Below are 26,922 nucleotides of genomic sequence, written 5' to 3' on the forward strand. Positions count from 1 at the left end.
TTCTAAAAATGTGCCATATGTCCATTTTCATCCTAATCTTGTATAAATCAGGCATGTGGCTTAGAAACTGTATAATAAATAAAGGATGGCAGAAAGAAGGTAGAAAGAGAGAGAGAAAGGGGAGGAAGGAGGGAAGGAGATGAGTGATGGGAGAAAATAGGAAATCTTGGATGCTGCCTCCAGAAAAACATTCACATGCACACAGGCACACACAAACATTTGAATAAAATTAAGGTGGTTCATATTAACTCGTAAATCACAGATTAAGAGACTCTTTTATCTTAATTCTATAATCAAAAATCCCAAAGATTCAAACATTTAAGAATTACATGATAATTTGGAGTGTATAAGCCAGTTTTCTACCTATTCAAGTCAAAATCCTTTATTTCAGCATTCAGGATTCTCTAACATCTGTCCTGATTTTTATGCCTAGTCCTAATTGTGATTGCTTAAGATTTTATATTGATTAAAAAGAAAGATTCTAAAAGACTGTTCCTCTTTCTCATTGCATTACTACTACTACTTATTGTATTATTATTTTTTTTAATATCTTTATTGGAGTATAATTGCTTTACAATGTTGTGTTAGTTTCTACTGTATAACAAAGTGAATCAACTATACATATACATATATCCCCATATCACCTCCCTCTTGCGTCTCCCTCCCACCTTCCCTATCCCACCCTCCTAGATAGGAACAAAGCACCGAGCTGACCTCCCTGTGCTATGCAGCTGCTTCCCACTAGCTATGTATTTTACATTTGGTAGTGTATATATGTCAATGCTATGCTCTCACTTCATCCCAGCTTCCCCTTCCCCTTCCCAGTGTCCTCAAGTCCATTCTCTACGTGGGTGTTTTTATTCCTGTCCTGCCCTAGGTTCATTGGAACCTTTTTTTTTTTTTTTTTGGATTCCATGTATATGTGTTAACATACGGTATTTGTTTTTCTCTTTCTGACTTACTTCACTTTGTATGACACACTTGAAGTGCATCCACCTCACGACAAATAACACAATTTTGTTTCTTTTTATGGCTGAGTAATATTCCATTGTATATATGTGCCACATCTTCTGTATCCATTCATCTGTTGATGGATACTTAGGTTGCTTCCATGCCCTGGCTATTGTAAATAGTGTTGCATAAACATGTGGTACATGTCTCTTTTGGAATTATGGTTTTCTCAGGACATATGCCCAGTAGTGAGATTGCTGGGTCATATGGTAATTCTCTCTTTAGTTTTTTAAGGAACCTCCATACTGTTCTCCATAGTGGCTGTATCAATTTACATTCCCACTAACAGTGCAAGAGGATTCCCTTTTCTCCATACCCTCTCCAGCATTTATTGTTTGTAGATTTTTTGATGATGGCCTTTCTGAGTGGTGTGAAGTGATACCTCATTGTAGTTATGATTTACATTTCTCTAATGATTAGTGATGTTGAGCATCCTTTCATGTCTTTGTTGCCTATCTGTATATCTTCTTTGGAGAACTGTATATTTAGGTCTTCTGCTCATTTTTAGATTGGATTGTTTGATTTTTGATATTGAGCTGCATGAGCTGCTTGTAAATTTTGGAGATTAATCCTTTGTCAGTTGTTTCATTTGCAAATATTTTCTCCCATTCTGAGGGATATCTTTTTGTCTTGTTTATGTTTTCCTTTGCTGTGCAAAAGCTTTTAAGTTTCATTAGGTCCCATTTATTTATTTTTGTTTTTATTTCCATTTCTCTAGGAGGTGGGTCAAAAAGGATCTTGCTGTGTTTTATGTCATAGAGTGTTCTGCCTATGTTTTCTTCTAAGAGTTTTATAGTGTCTGGCCTTACATTTAGGTCTTTAATCTGTTTTGACTTTATTTTTGTGTATGGTGTTAGGGAGTGTTCTAATTTCATTCTTTTACATGTAGCTGTCCAGTTTTCCAACCACCACATATTGAAGAGGCTCTCTTTTCTCCATTGTATATTCTTGCCTCCTTTGTCAAAGATAAGGTGACCATATGTGTGTGGGTTTATTTCTGGGCTTTCTATCCTGTTCCATTGATCTGTACTTCTGTTGTTGTGCCAGTACCATACTGTCTTGATTACTGTAGCTTTGTAGTATAGTCTGAAGTCCAGGAGCCTGACTCCTCCAGCTCCATTTTTCTTTCTCAAGATTGCTTTGACTGTTCAGGGTCTTTTGTGTTTCCATACAAATTATGAAATTTTTTGTTCTGTGTCTGTGAAAAATGCCATTGGTAGTTTGATGGGGATTGCATTGAATCTGTAGTTTGCTTTGGGTACTATAATCATTTTGACAATGTTGATTCTTCCAATCTAAGAGCATGGTATATCTCTCCATCTGTTTGTATCATCTTTAATTTCCGTTATCATTATCTTACAGTTTTCTGCATACAGGTCTTTTGTCTCCTTAGGTAGGTTTATTCTTAGGTATTTTATTCTTTTTGTTGCAATGGTAAATGGGAGTGTTTCCTTAATTTCTCTTTCAGATTTTTCATCATTAGTGTATAGGAATGCAAGAGATTTCTGTGTATTAGTTTTGTATCCTGCTACTTAACTAAATTCACTGATTACCTCTAGTAGTTTTCTGGTAGCATGTTTAGTATTCTCTATATATAGTATCATGTCATCTGCAACAAGCAACAGCTTTACTTATTCTTTTCCAATTTGGATTCCGTTTATTTCTTTTTCTTCTCTGATTGTTGTGGCTAAAACTTGCAAAAGTATGTTGAATAATAGTGGTGAGAGTGGACAAACTTGTCTTTTTCCTGATCTGAGAAGAAATGGTTTCAGTTTTTCACCATTGAAAGTGATGTTGGCTGTGGGTTTGTCATATATAGCCTTTATTTTATACTGAGATAAGTTCCCTCTATGCCTACTCTCTGGAGGGTTTTATTCACAAATGGGTGTTGAATTTTCTCAAAAGCTTTTTCTGCATCTATTGAGAGGATCATATGGTTTTTCTCCTTCAATTTGTTAATATAGTTTATCACTTTAATTGATTTGCGTATGTTGAAGAATCCTTGCATTCCTGGGATAAATCCCACTTGATCATGGTGTATGATCTTTTTAATGTGCTGTTGGAGTCTGCTAGTATTTTGCTGAGGATTTTTGCATCTATGTTCATCAGTGATATTGGACTGTAGTTTTCTTTCTATGTGACATCTTTGATTTTGGTATCTGGGTGATGGTGGCCTCCTAGTATGTTTTTGGGAGTGTTCCTCCCTCTGCTATATTTTGGAAGAGTTTGAGAAGGATAGGGGTTAACTCTTCTCTAAATGTTTGATAGAATTCGCCTGTGAAGCCATCTGGTCCTGGGCTTTTGTTTGTTGGAAGATTTTTAACCGCAGTTTCAATTTCAGTGCTTGTGTTTTATCTGTTCATATTTTCTATTTCTTCCTGGTTCATTCTCAGAAGATTGTGCTTTTCTAAGAATTTGTCCATTTCTTCTAGGTTGTCCATTTTATTGGCATATGTTGCTTGTAGTACTCTCTCATGATCCATTGTATTTCTGCAGTGTCAGTTGTTACTTCTCCTTTTTCACTTTTAATTCTGTTGATTTGCGTCTTCTCCCTTTTATTCTTGATGAGTCTGGCTAATAGTTTATCAATTTTGTTTACCTTCTCAAAGAACCAGCTTTTAGTTTTATTGATCTTTGCTATTGTTTCCTTCATTTCTTTTTCATTTATTTCTGATCTGATCTTTATGATTTTTTTCCTTATGCTAATTTTGGGGATTTTTTTTGTTACTTCTCTAATTGCTTTAGGTGTAAGGTTAGGTTGTTTATTTGACATGTTTCTTTTTCTTGAGGTAGGATTGTATTGCTATAAACTTCCCTCTTAGAACTGCTTTTGCTGCATCCCATACGATTTGGGTCATCGTATTTTAATTGTCATTTGTTTTTAGGTATTTTTTAATTTCCTCTTTGATTTCTTCAGTGATCATTTGGTTATTTAGTAGTGTATTGTTTATCCTCCATGTGTTTGTATTTTTTACATATTTTTTTCCTGTAATTGATATCTAGTCTCATAGCGTTGTGGTCAGAAAAGCTACTTGATATGATTTCAATTTTCTTAAATTTACCAAGGCTGGATTTGTGACCCAAGATATGATCTATCCTGGAGAATGTTCTATGAGCACTTGAGGAGAAAGTGTATTCTGCTGTTTTTGGATGGAATGTCCTATAAATATCAATTAAGTCCATCTTGTTTAATGTATCATTTAAAGGTTGTGTTTCCTTATTTATTTTCATTTTGGATGATCTGTCCATTGGTGAAAGTAGGGTGTTAACGTCCCCTACTATGATTGCGTTACTGTTGATTTCCCCTTGTATGGCTGTTAGCATTTGCCTTATTTATTGAGGTGCTTCTATGTTAGGTGCATAAATATTTACAATTGTTATATCTTCCCTTGGATTGATCCCTTGATCATTATGTAGTGTCCTTCTTTGTCTCTTGTAATAGTCTTTATTTTAAAGTCTATTTTGTCTGATAGAGAATTGCTACTCCAACTTTCTTTTGATTTCCATTTGCATAGAGTATCTTTTTCCATACCCTCACTTTCAGTGTCTAAGTGTCCCTAGGTCTGAAGTAAGTCTCTTGTAGACACCATGTATACGGGTCTTGTTTTTGTATCCATTCATCCAGTCTGTGTCTTTTGGTTGGAGCATTTAACCATTTACATTTTAGCTAGTTATCGATGTGTATGTTCCTATTACCATTTTCTTAATTATGTTGTTATTGTGGGTCTTTGCCTTCTCTTGTGTTTCCAACCTAGAGAAGTTCCTTTAACATTTGTTGTAGAGTTGGTTTGGTGGTGCTGAATTTTCTTAGCTTTAATTGTCTGTAAAGGTTTTAATTTCTTCATCGAATCTGAATGAGATCCTTGCTGGGTAGTGTAATCTTGGTTGTAGGTTTTCCCTTTTATCACTTTAAATATGCCCTGCCACTCCTTTCTGGCTTGCAGAGTTTCTGCTGAAAGATCAGCTGTTAACCTTATGGGGAGTCTCTTGTATGCTATTTGTTGTTTGTACCTTGGTGCTTTTAATATTTTTTTCTTTGTATTTAATTTTTGATAGTTTGATTAATATGTTTCTTCGCATGTTTCTCCTTGGATTTATCCTGTATGAGACCCTCTGTACTTCCTGGAGTTTATTGACTATTTCCTTTCCCATATTAGGGAAGTTTTCAACTATAATCTCTTCAAATATTTTCTCAGTCCCTTTCTTTTCTTCTTCTTCTTTTGGGACCCCTATAATTCGAATGGTAGTGCATTTAATGTTGTCCCAGGTGTCTCTGAGTCTGTCCTCAATTCTTTTCATTTTTTTTCTTTATTTCTACTCTTTTATCTTCCAGGTAACTTATCCGTTCTTCTGCCTCAGTTATTCAGCTATTGATTCCTTCTAGAGAATTTTAAATTTCATTTATTGTGTTGTTCATCATTGTTTGTTTGCTCTTTAGTTCTTCTAGGTTCTTGTTATACTTTTCTTGTATTTTCTCCATTCTATTTCCAAGATTTTGGATCATCTTTACTATCATTACTCTGAATTCTTTTTCAGGTAGACTGCCCATTTCCTCTTCATTTGTTTGGTCTAATGGGGTTTTACCTTGCTCCTTCATCTGCTGATGCATAATTCTCTGTCTTCTCATTTTATTTAACTTACTGTGTTTGGGGTCTCCTTTTCACAGGCTGCAGGTTTGCAGTTCCCGTTGTTTTTGGTGAGATTGGTTCAGTGGCTTGTGTAGGCTTCCTGGTGGAGGGAACTGGTGCCTGTATTCTGGTGGGTGGGGCTGGACCTTGTCATTCTGGTGGGCAAGGCCACATATGGTGGTGTGTTTCGGGATGTCTGTGAACTTAGTATGATTGTAGGCAGCCTTCTGCTAATGGGTGGTGTTGTGTTCCTGTCATGTTAGCTGTTTGACATGGGGTGTCCAGCAATGGAACTTGCTGGCCGTTGGATGGAGCTGGTTCTTAGCGTGAAGGCAGAGATCTCTGGGAGCGCTCTTGCCAAGTGATATTACATGAATTTTCAAATCAATTTCTAAGTCAGTTTGGGTTAGAATATTTGAACATGAGTTTAAACTCTTCTTTCACTACATTACCAAACAACCTAACTTCTTTGGACTTCTGTTTTCTCATCTCTAAACTGGATAGAATTATCCAGTGGGTTATTTTAATTAATAAACAGAGAAAGTTTAAAAGACACATTTTAAATTGAAAATTTCTAATTTACAGTGTTAATTGTGTTTATGTCCTTTACTACAAAGGTTATAATTGGGGCAGCCTGCATGCTGTGCAAATTTGGTGTGTTTTGTTTTGTTTTCTTTTGTTTTTTTTTGCAACCTGATACTCAATACCTTAATAAGTTGAGTGAACATTTAAGAATTGGAATATTTTACATAAAAATCCCTATTTTAGGGCTTCCCTGGTGGCGCAGTGGTTGAGAGTCTGCCTGCCGATGCAGGGGGCACGGGTTCGTGCCCCGGTCCGGGAAGATCCCACATGCCGTGGGGTGGCTGGGCCCATGAGCCATGGCCGCTGAGCCTGCGCGTCCGGATCCTGTGCTCCGCAACGGGAGAGGCCACAACAGTGAGAGGCCCGCGTACTATGCAAAAAAAACACAAAAGCACAAAACAAACAAACAAATCCCTATTTTAGTTTCTTTTTTTTTTTAAAGTATAATGTTTGAAAACATTTTAGGAAGGAATAAATATATATGTATCTCCTGCTTCTTGTAGTTGCTACAGTCCATTTTATATTTGAATGTCCAAACTTCAGTCACATTTGGTTGTAGAAACTCAAAAAGTACCATGAAAACTTTGTCTCCCTTGATCTCTTAATTGAACTTTCAAAATTTGTTCTGATTGACTCAGTGCACAGCAGCATGGCCTTTGTAGTTTTTTGACTTTGCAACCTTTCTTTTCTGTAGTAATTTTCCTAGAATAGGTGCCAAATACAAGTCTGTTCAGTGTGAATCTGGTATGATTTGAAGTCCTCAAGGAGACATTGTTTCTGCCATAAAATCCTGCTCAGGCAGGGAATTCTGCTGGCTTTAGATTCATTCTTTTAATTTAACATTTTGATCCTCGTTATATTGCAAATATCACTGGGAAAAATAGTGCTTAGTTTTCAATAATTTGTTGAGTAATGCTAATAATAGGTATTGAGTTTCATATCATTGCAACATTTGAAACACAAAATTGTTCTGTGTAATACCAAAGACACTGCTTTTTAATTGCTGGCTTCTGTCACATTTGGATCCAGGAGATCACACAATATCATCAAAACAGGCTGTCCTTTCATTGTTCAGGTTAGCTTTCCTCTGTGTGGGTACAACTCTTAGTCAGATATTCTTCCTCTGGCCGCCAGGAAGTATCAGGCTTACAGCCTGTCAGATTTCAACTTCCAGTGGGAGGAAGATGCCATTTTTCCACTATCTCATAGGGTTATCATGAGGATTAGAAACCTGAGTGAATAAAAAACACTTAGAACAGAGCCTGGCATATAATAAGTATATATTTGTTATTATTAAATAAGTATATATTTGTTACTAGCAAAAATTCTGGGCCTCAATGTTACTGGCCTGACTGGGACTGTATGTGTATAACCATGTATATATGTTCTTATTGATTGGATTTCACCTCTCAGTTTCTAAGGAGTGGGATCCAGCATCCCAAGACCTTGTGGAATAGGAGAAGAGGGAAGATTGGAAATCAGAGTTATGTTATTAACAACGAGGGGGAAAGGAAGTCATCAGGAAAAAAAAAGTGTATATATATATATATATATATATATATATATATGTTAAACCGTCAATAAGGAGAGGAAAATAATTCTACCATTTGTGCAATCCTAAAAAACAGGTCCCAAATACAAGAGAAACTTAGTCTCTATATGAAATATTGACTTAAACAGTAATGTTCATAGATGTCTGTTTTGATACCAGTTTTTTCAGCAACACTGCACTTCCCTTCCTGCTATTCCACTTTAAGAAGACTATCATTACATTTGCAGGTAATGAGATTTCAGGGAATTCCATTATCTTTTGGCAGCCAAAATAAGATACACATTTCATCACCATCTTCAATCTGGAGAAAGCTAATGGCTGGATCCTGACCTTTTGTGCTTGATGTGTAGATATGCAGCATCCTTTACACACATGGATTAGTATTTTGGGAATATATTTAATGGTGACAAGAATCAGAACACATACTTCATAGGTCTGTTAGGTGCAGAATTATGTTATGATTCAGTAGTGATTTATGAAACAGAAGCAAAAACTTCCCTAATGGCAGAACTATATCCTCCACAGGCATAAACTGTCTTATTCTTCTGCAGGTATTGGAATGCTTGTATAAAGCAAGCATTTGACAGCAATATTGATTCTGAATCCAACATTAGTGTGGCCAGAAAAAAAAATGTAAAAGCACCTTGTATCTATTTGGAGTGTGGTTTAAACTGTTAAATGCCTTTCTGTGTGCCATCATGGGAAATGAGTAGCTATTTATGGATCTTGAATAATACTAACAGAGTTTTACTTGAATTTATTTTAACACTTTAACTCATATTTATCTGTCACTTTTTATTGTTCAAGGCTGCTACCAAATTTGAGCCTAGCTATTTCCATTTTATTAAAATAAAAATATTACTAAGTACACACTTGATAAAAAAATGTGTAATGAATTAAGAAGACCACTGATACAAGTGTCTGGTTGATGTTATTATAAAGTTACAAAAAATTAAAGTGCTCTTTTTTTAAACACCAAAATAGCATCCTGTCATAGGCATTGATTCCTATTTCAAGTTGCATTGAGAAAAGATTTGTTTTATCCTTTCCAATAAGCACAAATTGTGGTGAAGTTATACTTGCATATTAGGGAAATGTATTTAGTTACAGATTGTCTTTGATTAGGAGTTATTTTAGTAAAAATACTATTTCATTTTTTGTCTGTTCTGAATTATTTTCAAGTATGCAACATACTATCCTAAACATATGTAAATCTTCTCCAAAAGCAAGTCAAACCATGTTTTAAATCACGGAAATAAAAATTTTCACTATTAACTCCCACCAAGTCTAACATATGGACACTCAGCATAAAACATTTTTATTAACAATTTGTAGAGCCCTTATATCTGCTGGTTTTAGGCTGAGTAACAGTTTTCACATAGGTCTATAGTTCTTTATAGATTATAAAACATTTTTACATGCATTTTTTCTCCAGCACCTGTGTCAGATCTGTGAAATTAAGGAAGCATTTGAGGGGGTAGATTGCACCTCATATTCCAAATTACAGATTGCTGCCAGCCATGCACTCATGGTTAAAAGAGTCCATGTGTCTGCCTAAGTGTCTACCACATTGTCAGACAGTGATATGAGACTCAACCATTGATTATTACACCCATAAGATATTCTATTATTTCAGTCATGTAGTTTAGTTTTCAGTGTTTCATATTGAAAACTTACACATTTTCCCCCATTTAGGATGACTAAGTGAAGGCTGTAAAAATGTAGAAATTATTCACAAGGAAACATTGTTTTTCAAAACTTACTCATAAGTATGTTAAATATTAATCTATATGACTATAATCTTTATATTACTCTATTAAGTGACTGGTGCTGTTTACAAGTAAATGATCATTTCACATACGTATTGTAAATATTTTCAACAACTTTGATTATTTTGTTGTGTCTGGATACCTAAACCTAAGGACACATGTGTCCATTTCCTCCACGGCACAGAGAATACAGAGCTTGCTTACATTTGGTGGCACAGACATTACCAGTTTTCTCTTTCATCACTCCTTAATAAGATAAAATATATATACAACAATAATGTATGAGTCTTTTCTGAGCTTCAATATTAAAATGATCAAATAGGAAAAAGGGAAAAACCTTGCAAACTAAACTCATCTGCCATTAATAAACCCCATCTGCCATTTTATGGCACATACACAAACTGCTATAGGAAGATGCCAAGACAATTTAGAATTTCCTTCTACAAGGGCCTGAGCCAGAGCTAATTTCATTCAAAGGATAAATGAGCAAAGTATTCCTTTGCCAACTGACAAAACGTAATGATTCATGATTAATGGATCCTTGTGTTTTTCCTTCGAAGACCTCTTCTTTCTGTATGGCAATACTGTAATCAGTGCAGGAGGAGAACCTGAAACTTTAAATGTGAGAGCAGCAAATCTGATCTATGGTTAGGACTGGCTTATTATTAGCAAAGAGAATGATTGATGATAGAAAAGGCTGTCTTTTGAACCTTATAGGGCATATGCTAAAAATATTTTAAAACATTTGTCTGCTCTAGATTAAGTTTTCTTAGGAAACAAGTTTTTGCTATTAAATGTTTTTGCTCTGATGATTAAATCTAATTACTTCAAAAACCATTAAGAGATGTTGACTCAATCACTTATGACTTGTTTTTTAATTATAAAATTGGAATCACTCTTTGATAGAATTAGCAGTCTTTTTAGTGTTAGCTGTAGGGTAAAACAGTAACATATATTGTTAAATAATTTAGGAAAAACGATTCTGATGGAAAACAAGATAGTGTTCTATTTTTATCCCTAATAATGAATGTACTGATAAAATAAATATGATTGAAAAAAATTAGTCAGCACTCATTTCTTTACTATCCTTATTGTCAAGGATATTAGTGCCTAAAGAGTGCGAGAGTATTTCCCAAATACTATCAACATATCAGAACAACAAGGTAATTCTCGTTGGTAATCTATTTGGGTTTCTCCTTTGACTCTGGGCAACTATTTAGTGACAAAATATACAACTGTCAGCTTATAGCCAGCATAATTTACAGATATCTTGCTTCTAAGTAATGGGGAGATTTTGTAAACATGAGATCAATAAAAATGTAAAAATGCATTGATCACATTGTGAAAGGACTGTGAAAGGATGATTAGTCTGTTGAATAAAAGTTATATTAATAAGCAGTATATACAGTCTGATTAAAAGCCAATAAAATGGGCACATTTTAAAATATCTCATGAAACAAAATTATAACATACACACAAAAATTTTATTGGTCAATAAAACTCCTGCCTGAATAAATTTCATGGTTATAAAATGTACATGGATATATATTTGCCTATTATGTGCTTAAATGTTATCATTATTAAGTCAAATAAAACTTAAACATAGTGTATATTAGAATAAACCATATGAAATTGAGTAATTCCATCTTTTTTCACTATAATATTGAGAATTTTATTTATTCGAATTATAAAAGGACCAATAAAAATTCTAGTTGTCTCTTCTAGTTCTGTTAGAGGAGAAAACTCAAGTTATTCTATATGTGTATAACAAAGTGCTTGGGATAGTAACTGGCACAAAGTATATACTCAATATGTTAGTCCTTATTATTTTATCATCACCATTATCATCATTATTAGTAAAGAGTTAATAGGATCAAGTGGCAGGATTTCCGATATAAATAGCAATGGAATCAATGGAAAATCTGGAAGGCATTCAGTGGAAATAAAAAAATGGTTATCCAGAACTGGTAGATCTAGAGATAAACATTGGAATGAAGGCTAATTTACTCCTCAGTAACATAGGAGAGTAGTGTCTACTTTTGAGGTTCTTCTTTTGATAAAATGAAATCATGTATAAAAAGCTACCAGGATAGTGCTTGACTTGTAGTAACCTCTAACAAAGAAAGATTACTTGTTCTTTTGTTTTTAATGACATTCATTAAATTTTCTTTTCCTCAGGACACTGTCAAATATTGTTTTTATTATGATAAGTGACATGCCAACTTAATTTAGTATATCTTGAAAATTGAAGACAGTCTTATTAGAAAAATGAAAGAAAATATTCATATTAAAATTCATATTGGGAAGCTGTTGTTAAAGATTTTGCATTGGGGTACTAGCATTAATAATGATCGTTATATTGATGTTATGATGTGTATCAGGAAAAACTTTATTAAAATTTATAAATTAAGATGGGCATTACTGGGAAGTCAACAGTTAGGCTAATTCAGATATAATTAATTCTCTTTTTTTGTCCTGGTAGTTACTGTGTTCTAATTTGAGGCAAGAAGTAAATAGGTTCTCAATGCCTTTTTTCAGAATTGTAGTACAACTCAAAAAATTGAAGTATGATAAATCATGTTGAACCCTAATGTTTTCTAAAAAGCTTTTGAGGTTTTTTTGTATGTGTTTGGTTTGGTTGTTTTTGTTTTTTTCTGTTTATTCTTAATATATTAAAAGAGAAATTATTTTGCAATACCGCTGTGTACTTAGAGTGCTTCACAGAGCAAAAGAACTCTTTGTGCCTGTATAGATGTTTCAATAAAACAGTAAAAAGTATTTCCTTTCCTTTTCTTTTTCTATTCCCTCACTTCCATTCCTTACTGCACACAAAAGGGTTTAGACATTTAGTTTAGACATTCTGACATTCTTCTAATTCACCCAACACATTAAATATATAAACTGTTAACAGCAGCTCTAAATTGGTTGTTAGATTAAATGAATTTTAAGTATTCTATTTCAAATTTTCCATGTTTTTGGCTACTTACCTGAGACTTAATGACCATGACGGCGTAAAATGTGTTCATTGGGAATGTAAGAGAAACAGGAAAAAAGGAAAAACTTTGATCTGATGATTGAATTTTAAATATTAAGATTCTCAAAACCTATAATTCCATTTAGTTCATGATGCAAATGAGTTAAGTCAGTACTTCAGTCCTGAGTGTATTTGTTGGGTGAGAAATTTTTGAGAGACATTAGGTATCTTGTTAATTCACAAAATTTCAGAGAGTTAATTCTGTTTTTTCAACTGTAAGTAGGTTAAACACTGACTATGGTACCCAGTAAACAAATGTTCTCCTTTCTGGGTGAGCTGTGATATTTCATTTTTTCACATTTTTTTCTTAGGTTTTTCTCACAGTAAACATAAATTGAGCATTGATGTTATAATGTTTTTGATTCAATTTCATATTGACTCATCTGTTTATTTTTCATGTTTTTATTGGTAAATGTATTTCCCTATTTCCTTCACAAGAGTAGCTAAAGGCAAAAGAGCAATCTGATACCACTCATACCAATGATATTTCATTAGAAGATGCCTTGCCCTTTGGCCGGTTGGAGAGTTGGATAGCTGATTTGTGTAGAAGTACATAATACTGTGGTAGATGAGAAAAACCTCCAGTATGCAGCCCCAGAATCTCAGGTTAAATAATTAATGACAAAGTCTTTCCCTTAAAACTTTTTCCCCTCAGAAAATGCTTCCAAAGTGCATTCCTAAATAAAACCTCCCTGGGGGCACTTCTTTCCCACAGACATCAAAAATATACGAAACTTTCCTTTATAAGAGATTCTTAGATTGGGCCTAGTGCATTCAGAAAAAGAGGATGGAGATTAAGAAGAAAAGAATTGCAAAGAGCATGGGGGCGTCTACCCGTTTAGCAAAACCCACAAGGCCCTGACACCTATCGTCTTGTTTTTTTCCAAACTATATTCTTTTTCCCCTGTGATTTCCATCAGAAATCCCTCCTCTCTTCTGAGGATGTCTCTTTTGTTCACATGCATGGTTGATCATGTAACAGATTTAGGCTGAAGCCAAGTGACAGTGCAACCAAGTCTGGTTTTTCCATCTTCCATTTTCTACCCCCTGTTGCCAGGTCTTTGATATTTGGAGATTTGGTCAGAGAAATGAATTGCTTTTCAATATTTACTTCTTAAAAACTTCTTCTGTCTGTCAGACCAAAGGAAAAATATTAAGCATGGAGGAGAAATAACAATTTGTGGATGTAAACTAAAACCACAGTAAGTGAAGAAAAATTTAATTTGTATAAAACTTCACAAAAATTTTGTTACTTCTTAATCCTTCAGCAGCTGTGAGTTAGGTACTCATTTGTTCTGAATGTGTCACATGGCAGGATATTACGCTAACTCTAAAATATACAAATTAAGTCTCTTTGCAGAACTAACAGCACTTAAGGAGCACCTGATGGGACCATCATAATTTAATAAGCAATATGCTCATTATCATTAATACACAGGACTTTTATTTGTTTATTTCAACAAAACTCCTTCATTAAAAGCACTTAGGTGAATTTGAAATCTGTGAAAAAATGCTCTCTGTGCAGCCTTAGAGGGTGAACTTAACATTTTTTTAATTTTAAAAAATAAGCTTGAATTGAAAGATGAAACATTCACAAAACAGTTCATCAAGGAATGGTATAAATAGTGCTAAACATTTGTTTTCCTTCACTCATTTATTCATTCAGTCAACAGATATGGTAGAGTATCTGCTGAATGCCTGATGTTGTGTTAAGATGCTGGGCAAGGTGCATAGTTTTTTTATCCTTTCAAAAGTACTTCCTTAGACATTCTATCATTTGATACTAACAGTACTTTCTAGTAATGGGGCAGATGATACCAATTCTCATTCATTTTTTCAGTGAAGTTTGGGGGATGTGTGTGACTCCGTGAAGTTCAGACAGAGGGATGATAGTGAAGTTCTGGCTAAAAACTAGAACTCCTTTGTCTTGGTCCAGTGTCATTTTTATTTACTTGATAACCTTGAGACATTGTGAACTTGGACTTTCTGATTGCTTAAATGTTGAAGGCCACCAAACAAATTATTTTGTTTAAAAAAGTAGAAAGCCCTGAGGATTTGTTAAAGAGTGTACCCGTGAATAAATGATCAAAAAGCATTGAAGTACCCTGCCTTTCCAATTCTTGGTTGATAATAATCATAATTTTAATACTTACTGTAATTTGTGTCCCCTCCTCCACCCAGAATATAAGCTCTAGGATGTGAATGCTATTTGTATATTGTTCAATGATGTATCCCAATTCCCTAGAACAACGTCTGAGACTTAGAAAACACTAAATAAATATTTATGGATTATGGAATAAAAGTTGGACCTATCTGTGAGCTTTGATGCATGTGATAGGGCATGGTGGGTGTGAGCATTTTTATTCTGTTAAGGGATAACATATAAACACTTAAGACCACCAATTCCTCTTTCCATACCAAAGGATAGTAAAAAATACCTTCATGCCCTATAATGAGAATTTAATAAAATCAAATTGGTTCACCATTAACAATCTCCTTTAATAATAGAACAGAGAAGAGAAACACATGTTATATAATATTAGGACAATTTCAGAACCTTATTTTAAGCTATGTTGTTAAAGTCCTCCTAGTCAATTGTTTTTTAAAAATCATTTATTTATTTATTTTTGGCTGCATTGGGTCTTCATTGCTGCACGTGGGCTTTCTCTAGTTGCAGTGAGCGGGGGCTACTCTTCGTTGCGGAGCACGGGCTCTAGGCACGCAAGCTCAGTAGCTGTGGCTCAGGGACTCTAGAGTACAGGTTTAGTAGCTGTGGCGCACGGGCTTAGTTGCTCTGTGGCATGTGGGATCTTCCCAGACCAGGGCTCAAACCCATGTCCCCTGCATTGGCAGGCAGATTCTTAACCACTGTGCCACCAGGGAAGTCCTCTCCTAGTCAATTCTTTTGCACACATAACAAAAGCTGACTCTAGTTCATCTCTTTATATTATCCTTTGCCCCTTCTCTGGTACAGCTGATTAAGAGACAGAAATGGTTATAGATCAAGTCAGAGGAGAAGAACCAAAGAATGAAAAAAATCTACAATTTTATCATTAGCTCTTGAATAAGTTTTATATCAAACTCTAGAAAAGGAGGCTGTGAAGATCAGGTTTAATTTACATTGGCATTGTGTGTGTGTGTGCCTGTGTGTGTATCTATAGACATTCCTTATACATTTGACCTATCCATTTTGGAATGTTGTCTCTGCCTTACACTATCAGAGGGGGGTATTTTTGTTTACTTTGCTTCCTAAAGAAAGTATGTTCCATTTGGTAAACAAAAAGTGAAAATTCAAAGCAAATGTAACTAGGAGAACAGCTTAGCCAGGAAAATTGAAAAACACACTAACAAGTTTATCACTTACTTCTCACTCTCTTCCCCATCCCCCTTTTCTGCAGTGATTTATTTTCTCTTGCATAATGTTTCTCACAGTATGATAGGGTATGTTCTTGTGGAGGGCCCGCCTGCCTTCAACCCCCAGGCATAGAAGCTTAGTTAACTCTTCAAACAAAGAACATATAAATTTGTAAAATGGTTTATAGATTGCTCCTTTTTGAAAATATAAAAGAGATACATATTTCATCCCTTTTTTTGTGTGTGTATAAATATATCCATTATACCTATAAATAGCCCTCAACATATTTCAGAAGAATTAATGATCCTTTAGTATCTTTTTCCATATGCTATTGATGTAATAGTTTCAAAAATATGTTCATCATATTTTAAAAGCAGAAACAAAAATAAAGGGAATAGCATTTTTACTGTGGAACTAACTTTTCATGTAACTTTTTGTGAATGGACAAGATAGGTAATCATAAGGGTCTTAATGTCCACAGCATTAGGATATAAGATGTTTTATTATTTGTTTTATGTTTCTATTTATTTGTGTTTGTTTTGTTATTTATTTCTTTGCTTTTGGTACTGCATAATTATAATAGTCCTTATTTTGTGCAGGTATTCTTCATTTTCAGTGTCCATATCTCTGAATGTGTTTATGCTGTGGTGGTGATTTTAAGTGTGTACACTGACATTTTGAAGTCATGACTTGATGAACTTAAGGCACTTGATAATTTTCTTGTTTAAAGGATACCTGAAGTTCAGAACACTAATGGAGGAACTGTACCTAAAAAATAATTCTGCAGAGAAGAAAGAAATTATATAAATCCTTACTTTTGGACTAAAACAACTCATCTGTCTTTAAAAATGAGAGGAAAAAGAAAAACAATTTTCTAGGGGACCAAAAGATGCAATATCTGTGAATGAGATTTAAGTAAATGCATTGTGTTTGCTCTCCCCACATTCAAACAAGTATTTCAGAAAGTTTTCAGGTTGATTTTTATTAAAGGAAGAAAAAAACCACAGTGCTTAGAAATATATATATCTACACTTCAAATCCTAAATCCAATTCATGAATTTAGGTTTCTTTCCTTTCTTCCTTCTTTCTGTCCATCCTTCTTCCCTCTCTCCATAACTCCATTACTGTCACATTTCCATCTATCCATAGACATTTATCGAGCTAGGTATTTTTCTATCCTAGGAGTTGAGGCATATATAACTGAGTAAGTCAATTAGGCTCACTGCTGTAATGGAGCTTAACATTTTTTTCCAGTAAAATATGGGTAATGGTATAGTTATTTTTCATGATAAAATAAGTATGATGTTTGAAAGGATTTAGTTAAATATCTATCATCTAGAATAAGGCCTGAAGGAATAGTAGATCCTTCCTAATAAATTTGTTCCTATTTTCCAGTTGGCTGGTTACGGGAGCTACTAATATCCCCTATTCTTACTCTACTTTCAAATCTAAGAAACTAGGCTGATCCTTGACCACTCTCTGGTCCAGACCAATGGACCAGCTGAAGCAAGGCTCTTTATAATTCTCAGCCCTTAGATCTATGGAGAATGGCTGACTTACTATATGAATGAAATATGGTTGGATCCCCTTCCTGTTCAGTTCTCAGGCTTCACAATGCTCAGCGGGCAGCAGTCAATTTAGTAAGGTCTTATCCATCACAACTGAAAAGATACCAGGCATTGACTTGATGAATGGAAGATAAATCATGGAGGGTTATCCATTCAGGCAAAGCTGAATGACACTGACAGAGCCCTGCGTGAAAGCTCATTTTGCGTTTGCCTGTACTGTCGTGAGGTTCACTTGCCAATGATATTGGTGGCTTCCCCTGTATGAAGCCTTCTCTCTTTATTCCCTTCAACAAGTCACCCAGTTGGCAAAATGAAAAAAAAACACCAAGGAGACAAGATGCTATTATGATCTAAAAATTCAAGTTCAAAAATATACTTTGTCTTTTTCTTTGCTATACAACAAAAACTAAGTGCACAATTTCTGTTGTTGTTATGTGGGAACAGATGAAACATCTCCAGCAGATGAGACTTAGAATGTTATAGAATTTGATCACCATACTATTCTACTTGCAAAATAAGTAATAAATTTCTTTATTTTTTAAAGCTTTCAGAAACCTAAGACTAATTTTGGAAAATTAAACATTTTGAGCATTTTATTAAATGTTATTATAATTTTCATGTAAAATGTTAAAATGAAATGAGTAAAGTTATTCTGTGCTTTCTCTCACATTTTTATAGCAGTCTGTTAAATAGTGAAAATTAGTGGGCTATTCCATAATATATGACAGTCATGTTAAAATTCAAGTTAGTTTTGTATAGGACCACATTACTTAGTACAAAAATATTTTCACATCATGATGTAGGAATTTGGAGAGACCTCACAAAAGATACCTCAAGTGTTAAAGCAAACAATGCAGCCCTGCTATTTTGCATTCCTGATACTATTTAAAAGAATTGAAATAATTAAAAATAGTCAATTTTCAGTGACTCTCCCACACTTGCTGATAATGTAGATGGGAAATTTGAGTCCTATAAGATTTTAGCCATTTTCTCCAAGATGTTGGTAAATCTGTAAATACTCTTTCAAAGAATAAGGGAAACTACATAGTTCATTCCTGCTATTTGTATATTAATCATTGCTACAGTATCAGAAACACTAAGGAAAATAAATATGTACCACTCCAGGGTAAATTTAGATGGGATTAAGTTTTGAGATTATCTTCAAGATTTCTGTTGTATTCATCAGAATGAAAGAGAAAATTTTAAAAAAGAAAACATCAAATATGCAAATTGGCACTACAGTTTTTATATCTCACTTAACCATAAATATAATAAATACTATAAAATCCCCTTTAAATGACCATTCATCTCTGAATTTGAGAAAGAAGAAAAAGCTTTTAAAAATTCTATAACTTCATTCTAAAATACATCAACAATTACTTAATTTCAGCATGGAAAGAATGAATGAAAGCCTTTAAAAATGTCAACCTTATAACAATTTTGAGGATTTTAATTTATATGCTAATATCTTGAATAAAGGACTAAGAAATGGCAGGCTTTCAGCCGGGTGAAATAAAGAATTATATCAAAGTATTCATTAAAAAATAAACTTTTTTCTTTTCCAGGATGCCTATAGTATTTTCTCTATGAAAAGTTTAATGATAATTAACCTTCTCATCTCATACTATGCTACTTCCCATAGTGTCATAAATTATAGTTTTTATAAATTTATTAAGATGTTGTATCAATTTGTTTTACTATTGTAAGAAATGTCATATCCTATAATATATCAAAATAGAAGTATTATTTCTTTATGGAAGGACTACATGAAGAAAACTAATTTTAAAGACATATCACAAAGACTAGCTTATAGCACATTTATCAGCATTTACATTTTCAGTGCAGGCATAACTAAGGAATATTTTTTTTTTTAACATCTTTATTGGAGTATAATTGCTTTACAATGGTATGTTAGCTTCAGCTTCACAACAAAATGAATCAGTTATATACATACATATATTCCCATATCTCTTCCCGCTTGCGTCTCCCTCCCTCCCACCCTCCCTATCCCACCCCTCCAGGCGGTCACAAAGCACCGAGCTGATCTCCCTGTGCTATGCGGCTGCTTCCCACTAGCTATTTACCTTACATTTGGTAGTGTATATATGTCCATGCCTCTTTATCGCTTTGTCACCGTTTACCCTTCCCCCTCCCCATAACCTCAAGTCCATTCTCTAGTAAGTCTGTGTCTTTATTCCTGTTTCAGGAATATTTTTCAATTTCTGATTTTTTAAAATATTAGCTTGGAAATAAACCCCTCAATGTAACAAATTACATTCATTATTGAAAGTGACCAGTTGATTTAAAAGATATACTGATTTTTGTCACTAAGGGCAATATAGCTATTTTTAAAAAAGAAAAAAAAAAAACACATTTTCTCTTGATAGCCTAACTCTTTTAACATTATAAGTACATTTTTCATGGTTGTTATTAAGTTAAAAACAATTGATATCTCTCTTTATTCCTGTGTATTCAATTGATTCAATATTAATTTAACATTAGTATGGGAAGTAAATTTATTATGCACTCTTGGGAATTAAAAGAATTTAATTATGCATGTATTACATAAAGTACAGACTTGTTTATCATAAGAGGCAAAAAGTTTCAGAGGCACTGCTTTCTGATGAGATATGAGCAGATGTCATGAGAGAAGTCACATTTGAAAGTAAGGAGAGATGCACTTCAAGTAGAACAAAATGGTCAGATTTGGAACATATTCATGGTACTGACAGAACCATGGAATAGCAGTCCTCTTCTGTAAGAATGTTGGGTTTGTGTAAGAGAACAGAGTAAGAATAAGTTTGAAAATGATATTTGGTGTGGGTTTTGAAGAGCTTTGACTACTTGCTTGAGGAGTGGGAACAGTTTTAGAAGGCATTAGGGAGATGGGAAAGGTTTTGAGCATGAGTATGACACAACCGAATCTGAACATTAGGATAATTCATGTGACAGCTGTATGCAGGGTGGAATGTTCAGGTAAACAGTGGAGAGAGGGAGAGGAGACTTTGAGCCTGCATCAGTGGTCAGACAAAAGGGAGTGAAGTGGAACTGAAGCAACAGACATAAGAGGTACAAAAGGGGAATCCACAGGGATTAAATTGTGTGGTAGAGAGAGGAAGTAAAATGAAGGTGTGAAAAGGGAGCAGCACTTTCATAACTGGACAAAATGGTAGCACAGTATATAGAATTAAATAATAAAGAATTTCATTTAAGAATCAGTGTGACTGAAGGTCTTAGCATGCTCCCATTTTCAGTGACTTGTCTCATCTGCTGATCATTTCTCAGCTTCCAAATTATATGTAAATGTTTAAAAATATATATGTTATATAGGATATATAATATATGGGATATATATATATGTAATTTTAGAAACATACTTTTGTAGAATAAGGTGTTTGAAATCATTTTCTACATTCTCTTCTATAAACTAATACTTCCCTTAATTTTCTCTATTACACACTTAAAAATAATACATGGCTTAAGAAATATGACGATTCATCATTTGCATAGTTTTTTCAAACTCTTTACAGTCTATCATTAAGTTTGTAATTTTTTCTCCATAGAAATGTATTACAGGCTTTCCCTGTGATGAAACAAAATGCCTTAGAACAAGCTTAAGAGAAGTCTTAGATGGAATTATGATTTAGCTGAAATGCATCACTGACAAAACTTGGAATTTCTCTGTAAGTATACTAGTGAATATAGAATTGCAAAGTCATGCATGTTCATATTGGTGAAGGCACAAGTTCCCTTTCTCTCTCTTCCCCTTTATATATGTCAGCCCCCCACCTCCCCACCTCTCAACCACATCTGTTTCTCCCCCGCACCAGCCTCTCTTACCCGTCTTATCCTCTGACCCTCTGACTTCTCTCTCTCCTACTTTCCTTCATTTCTTCATACCTTTCCTATATATGTTTAAATTTTTTTTACCATGAATTGTCAGGAAGAACATATTCTTACTGCAACGTCAATATCCTGTGCAGTTGGATCTAGGGTAGCAATTATATGAATTAATATAGTGTTCATTATTAGTCAAAAATTATGTTACTAAATGTACACATTTCACTTCAAGGTGAAGGTAATGTTTTAAAATACACACACACACACACACACACACACACACACACAATGTATATGAAAAAAATTTACATTGCTTTAAAAAAAACTGAGGAAAGGCTATATTCTTTATTCATTTATTTAAATGCTTCTTTAATATTCCCAGGCATGGTTTTCGTTTCACTGATTGTGGGGTCAGGCAGAAGAAAGAATTCCTTACAATAGTACATTATAAAATGATTATCATCATTTTGTAAAGTTTAAAAATTGAATTGAATTTTTTTAAACACAGATTAATCATCTTTTGCAAAATTTACTTCACTTCTTATACACAGCATTCTCCTTAACTGTTTCCCTTTAAAATATAAACACAATCATAGCTTATTCAAACTTCTTAATAAAAGGAAAAATATCTTCATGATTTTGCAACAGCACAAGAATAGTAAAATAAGTAATCCTACATAGGAATCAACTGAATATAAGAACAGTGTAAGTTTAGTTATAAAATATGTGGTAAAAGTCTTTTAAATTATCTTTAGTTAATGACATAAATTTAATATGGAAAATTTTAGTAATCTTGATCTTTAACATTTTTAGTATTTAGTTTTATCTAAGGAAATGTTAAAAAGTACTCTGTTCATTAAGCATAAAGTTTTCAATATCTGTTTTCATTATCCTGATTTCTGAGTAAGTGGCTTGACCATCACACGTGGCATTAATCCTTTGTATATGAACAATTAACACTTTACTGCATGAAGAACATTGTAGATTTAAAGACTTCATAACCATAAAACACAATAGAGTTTTAGAACTAAACATGTATATTTCAAAATGAATAGTTAGACAAATATGTGACTTCTTGGCTTTCTGTATTGCTCAACATTTAAAACATGTTTTAAGCTATTTGCAAAAACACTCATATCATAAAAATACAGATTAAGAGTCCGTATTAACTTTTAAATGATAGCGTGCAGAACATTTCACAATATTGCCACATACCCAATGAAATTAGTGACAGAAAAACAAATTATTGGAAACATTCATATGGTACATTCAAGCAATGAACTATTGGATTATTAAGAAGTCAAAACTACACTGCAAAGTTTAAAATTAAGTTGTAATTGAGCCCTTCAATATCTACAGTAGCCTATGACTTTGTTTCACTAATTTAAATGAGTTTATACTTAAAATTTCTGTAGTTTGTTTGATAATAGAGGTTCCATTTATATCATGGAGTCAATGTAATATTTTCAAAACTCTGTGAAAATATTAATGTGTAAAGATTACGGATATGCCAGATAATTCTAATGGAATTCAATTCAAAATACTGAATTAAGCATTTATGTTTCACGTAATTATTACTGCACACAAGAAATACCCACCTTCTAACAAATGCTTGTGTCCGAAAAGGGAAAGAATATATTTTCCTATATGTAGTAAATAATAGTAATGAATAAGATACATTTCTGAGGCTTCTTATAATTTCCTACTCATTTTTACTCATGAAATATGACTTTACTCTCAAAACAAAATATTTCATTAATATAATAATTAATAGATGTTATAATTTAATATGATCACTTTCTCATGGTAATTAAAACAATTTTAAAGTGATGAAGACATTAACGTCACTATGTCAAACCACACCAAATTTAATTTAAAATTAAGATCATGAATAAGCCATGAACGTATTTGGGCAAGATTCTATTACCTTGTTTCAGATTATGATCATTTTCTTTTTTTTCTGATCTCCCAAAGAAAAATGTTTTGCCAGGTTATCTACTGGGCATCAAGTATGAATGTTTTCTCAGTGGTTCCTTGCATGAAGTAGAAGATTAAGTACCCACAATATTTTGTTTGGAACTAAGCATACATGTTTAGGAAACCAAGGATATTCATGATTATAGTTGCTTGGGATTAGGGCACCATACTGATTAAATCCAAGAAGGATTTTAAATATTGCAGCACCATTTTTCTGTTTTACTGAATAATTGGTAACACTAGATTACAAGATTTGCAAGCTCCCAAGCTGCTGTATTTTCATAGGGAAAAGGTTCCTTTCATTCAAGCTTAATAAGCTTGGCCTATATCAGCTTTTCTCACATCAGCGCCAAGTGTCACATTTGGGCTGGGGGAAGCTTGTTAGCAGTAATTACCAGCAGTAGGTTCTATTATTTGCCAAAGTAATTTTCACTGCTAAGTACCACCAAAACTGCCTCAAGCCTTTAATTTTTTCCCTTCCTCTTGCCTTCCTTTGCTTTCTTTTAAGTTATTGCATTTTCCCATGATACTGCTCTCTGTGGTGTGGGACGAGGCAGGGGGAAGGCGCTGGGTATCAATGTGCTCTTGAGACATGGGGTCAGGCCTAGCGAAAGCCTTTCACAAACAGAGCCTGAACTCTATATAGAGATGCAAATCCACTCTCTGAGTAAGGATTGTTTCAGCCACATAATGGAGGCCAAGGAATTCCACTGTAGCTCGCCTTTCAGCCTGGGCCCTTTGTCTGCGTCTTAGCAAATTTCAGCAGCCTGTTTAAACTCCAGCCATTGTTCCGTTGGCTTCATTGGTTTCTCTGCCTGCCACTAACTCACAATGGCCTGATATGAACATCTTTGTTACTGCTTTTGTACTGTATATCAGAGTAATGTTTCAGCAGATTGAGGCCTAGGAGGAAGAATTAAACCTGTACTACACAGAGCATGATGAATTGCAGGATTTACATATCATTTTGAGACTTTGGGGGTTGGCGGGGAAGGGAGAGGTTGTTGCTGAATGCTGTTGTGTCTCAAAGGATGTTGTCAGAAGACAGAGTGACAGAAAAGGAAGTGATTTAGATAGTCCCTGACAGCTTAATACAAAGAATACAGACAAATTGTGGAAATTCACAGGCATCCTATCCTTTTCCTATGTATAGCAGATTTGATTCTGAATATTAGCGTGGTTCCCGTGAAGGAGTTTTATGTGGTTGTCTCATTTTACTCTTTCAGAACTTAAGTGGTAGAAATACTGATATTTTAGATCCCATTATTCTTGGTTGACATAAAAACTTCCATTATTTGGAATATGGAAGCAAATCTTTCAATGTTAACAGCAGTAATGATTCCCAAAACATATCCTCACCTTATTAATACAATTAAGTGATCCTTACCTACTTTTAAGGTTTTTCTAACTATATAGGTTTCTTTTTAAAGACATATCAAGTGGTGTATAAACTATGGAATAATTTTCCTTCCAATATTGAAAGATAATTATAAAGAAATATCCAGCTGTGTGCCAATAAATGTTTAATAACTGGTTCTCCCAGGGGAAAACAATACTGATGTGTTGCATTTGCTGATTTCTGTGATGTACAAACTTCCACCATGGCCAATTTCTCTTGGTAATGTGAGGTCACTGAATGTGGAATTGGGAAAGGAATATACCCAGTTGGCTTCTGTGAGCTTTACAAGGCAGTTCCAGCACAAAACTGGGAGTATCTGATTGCTTTTTTTACTATTTTGTAATAAAACAAATAATCTTAAAAACTTGGGTGAACGATGCTATAGAAATGCATAGATAGTGGTGCTTAAAATACTATAATTATAATGGGTTATCATCTAAGAGATGTCTCTGGTATGGTTGACATAATTTACATGTAAATTATGGTTTTTTCCTTTACTTTTTTTTAACCAGTGTCTTTGGCTCTTTATGGTATGTGATTGGCATCAAAATGAAAGGGAAGAAGTGAATCTAAATGGACTCATTTTATATGCTTCAACTTTCCAAGAAGTACACACTTAGGACAGAAGGAAGTTTTCATTTCTTGATTAAAAGTTATTTATTTGATGAGTTCTAATAAATATACTTAAAGGATAAAATGTTATAACTTCTATTCATGTGCACTTTAGGATCACAACACCCCACATGGATATCTACTTATAAAAAATTATGAGATTAAGAGAAATGTTTTTAAAGAATCTCTTATGTTTTATATCCCCCAAATTACTGAATTGCCTATAAATCCCAGAATATACAATGCAGTTTCACACTTCCATACTATCGCATCTGCTGTTCTTTCTACCTTGAGTGCCCTTACATCACATTTATAAATTCTTCAGTGAGTCGTCACCTATTTTGTACATGTCTATTTTGATATACATCTTACATTATTTGAACACATCTTTCTCCCCATTAGGTTCTAAGCTCTTGTAAGAGAAGCCCAATATGTCATTGAGCTTTCTGTCACCAATTCACGTAGCAGAGTATCTTAACAAATTGTATTTGAACCAAAATTAATTGAACGATAAAGTATTGGTCTTTTTTCCTATTTCTATGCCTTTACACATTTTTTATTGAATCCTGGTGTATTTTCTCTTTACAATTCAGTATTTTAAATATACCCACCAATTTACCATCAAAGCAATGTTTGTCTAAATAAATTATGACAGGGTTCATTCAGTCTATTTTTATCATCTGTGTTTCCAATTTTCTCAATTTGCACTTTCTTATGACACGGTATGTTGAATCCACCCAAAGACACTAAAAGCAGTTTTACTAACTACATCACATTCATACCTTAAACTGTGCCATTGATTGAGCACTGCTGGCATGGTTAAAGGTATGAATATGTGTCCTTTTGGTAATCAGTGTTTGCACAGTTTAAAAAGTATTAGAACACTCCCTAACACCATACACAAAAATAAACTCAAAATGGATTAAAGACCTAAATGTAAGGACAGACACTATAAAACTCTTAGAGGAAAACATAATCTATGACATATATCACAGCAAGATCTTTTTTGACCCACCTCCTAGAGAAATGGAAATAAAAATAAACAAATGGGACCTAATGAAACTGCAAAGCTTTTGCACAGCAAAGGAAACCATAAACAAGACGAAAAGACGACACTCAGAATGGGAGAAAATATTTGCAAATGAAGCAACGGACAAAGAATTAATCTCCAAAACTTACAAGCAGTTCATGCAGCTCAATATCAAAAAAACAAACAACCCAATCCAAAAATGGGCAGAAGACCTAAATAGACATTTCTTCAAAGAAGATATACAGATGGCCAACAAACACATGAAAGGATGCTCAACATCACTAATCATTAGAGAAATGCAGATAAAAACTACAATGAGATATCATCTCACACCAGTCAGAATGGCCATCATCAAAAAATCTACAAACAATAAATGCTGGAGAGGGTGTGGAGAAAAGGGAACACTCTTGCACTATTGGTGGGAATGTAAATTGATACAGCCACTATGGAGAACAGTATGGAGGTTCCTAAGAAAACTAAAAATAGAACTACCATATGACGCAGCAATCCCACTACTGGATATATACCCTGAGAAAACCATAATTCAAAAAGAATCATGTAC

General features: G+C 33.9%; 1 protein-coding gene across 1 annotated transcript in view; it reads right to left on the reverse strand.

Annotated features, from left to right (window-relative positions):
• The window catches only part of LOC132520283 (elongation factor 1-alpha 1-like), a 38,802-nt gene extending 26,252 nt beyond the window's left edge, over positions 1-12,550 (reverse strand). The window contains exon 1 of the mRNA XM_060149059.1: positions 12,533-12,550. Within this exon, the coding sequence (XP_060005042.1) occupies positions 12,533-12,550 (18 nt within the window). The remainder of the gene's footprint in view (positions 1-12,532) is intronic.
• Between the last annotated feature and the right edge of the window lie 14,372 nt (positions 12,551-26,922).

The sequence above is a fragment of the Lagenorhynchus albirostris genome, chromosome 5 (assembly GCF_949774975.1).
Source record: "Lagenorhynchus albirostris chromosome 5, mLagAlb1.1, whole genome shotgun sequence".
Classification (NCBI taxonomy): Eukaryota; Metazoa; Chordata; class Mammalia; order Artiodactyla; family Delphinidae; genus Lagenorhynchus; species Lagenorhynchus albirostris.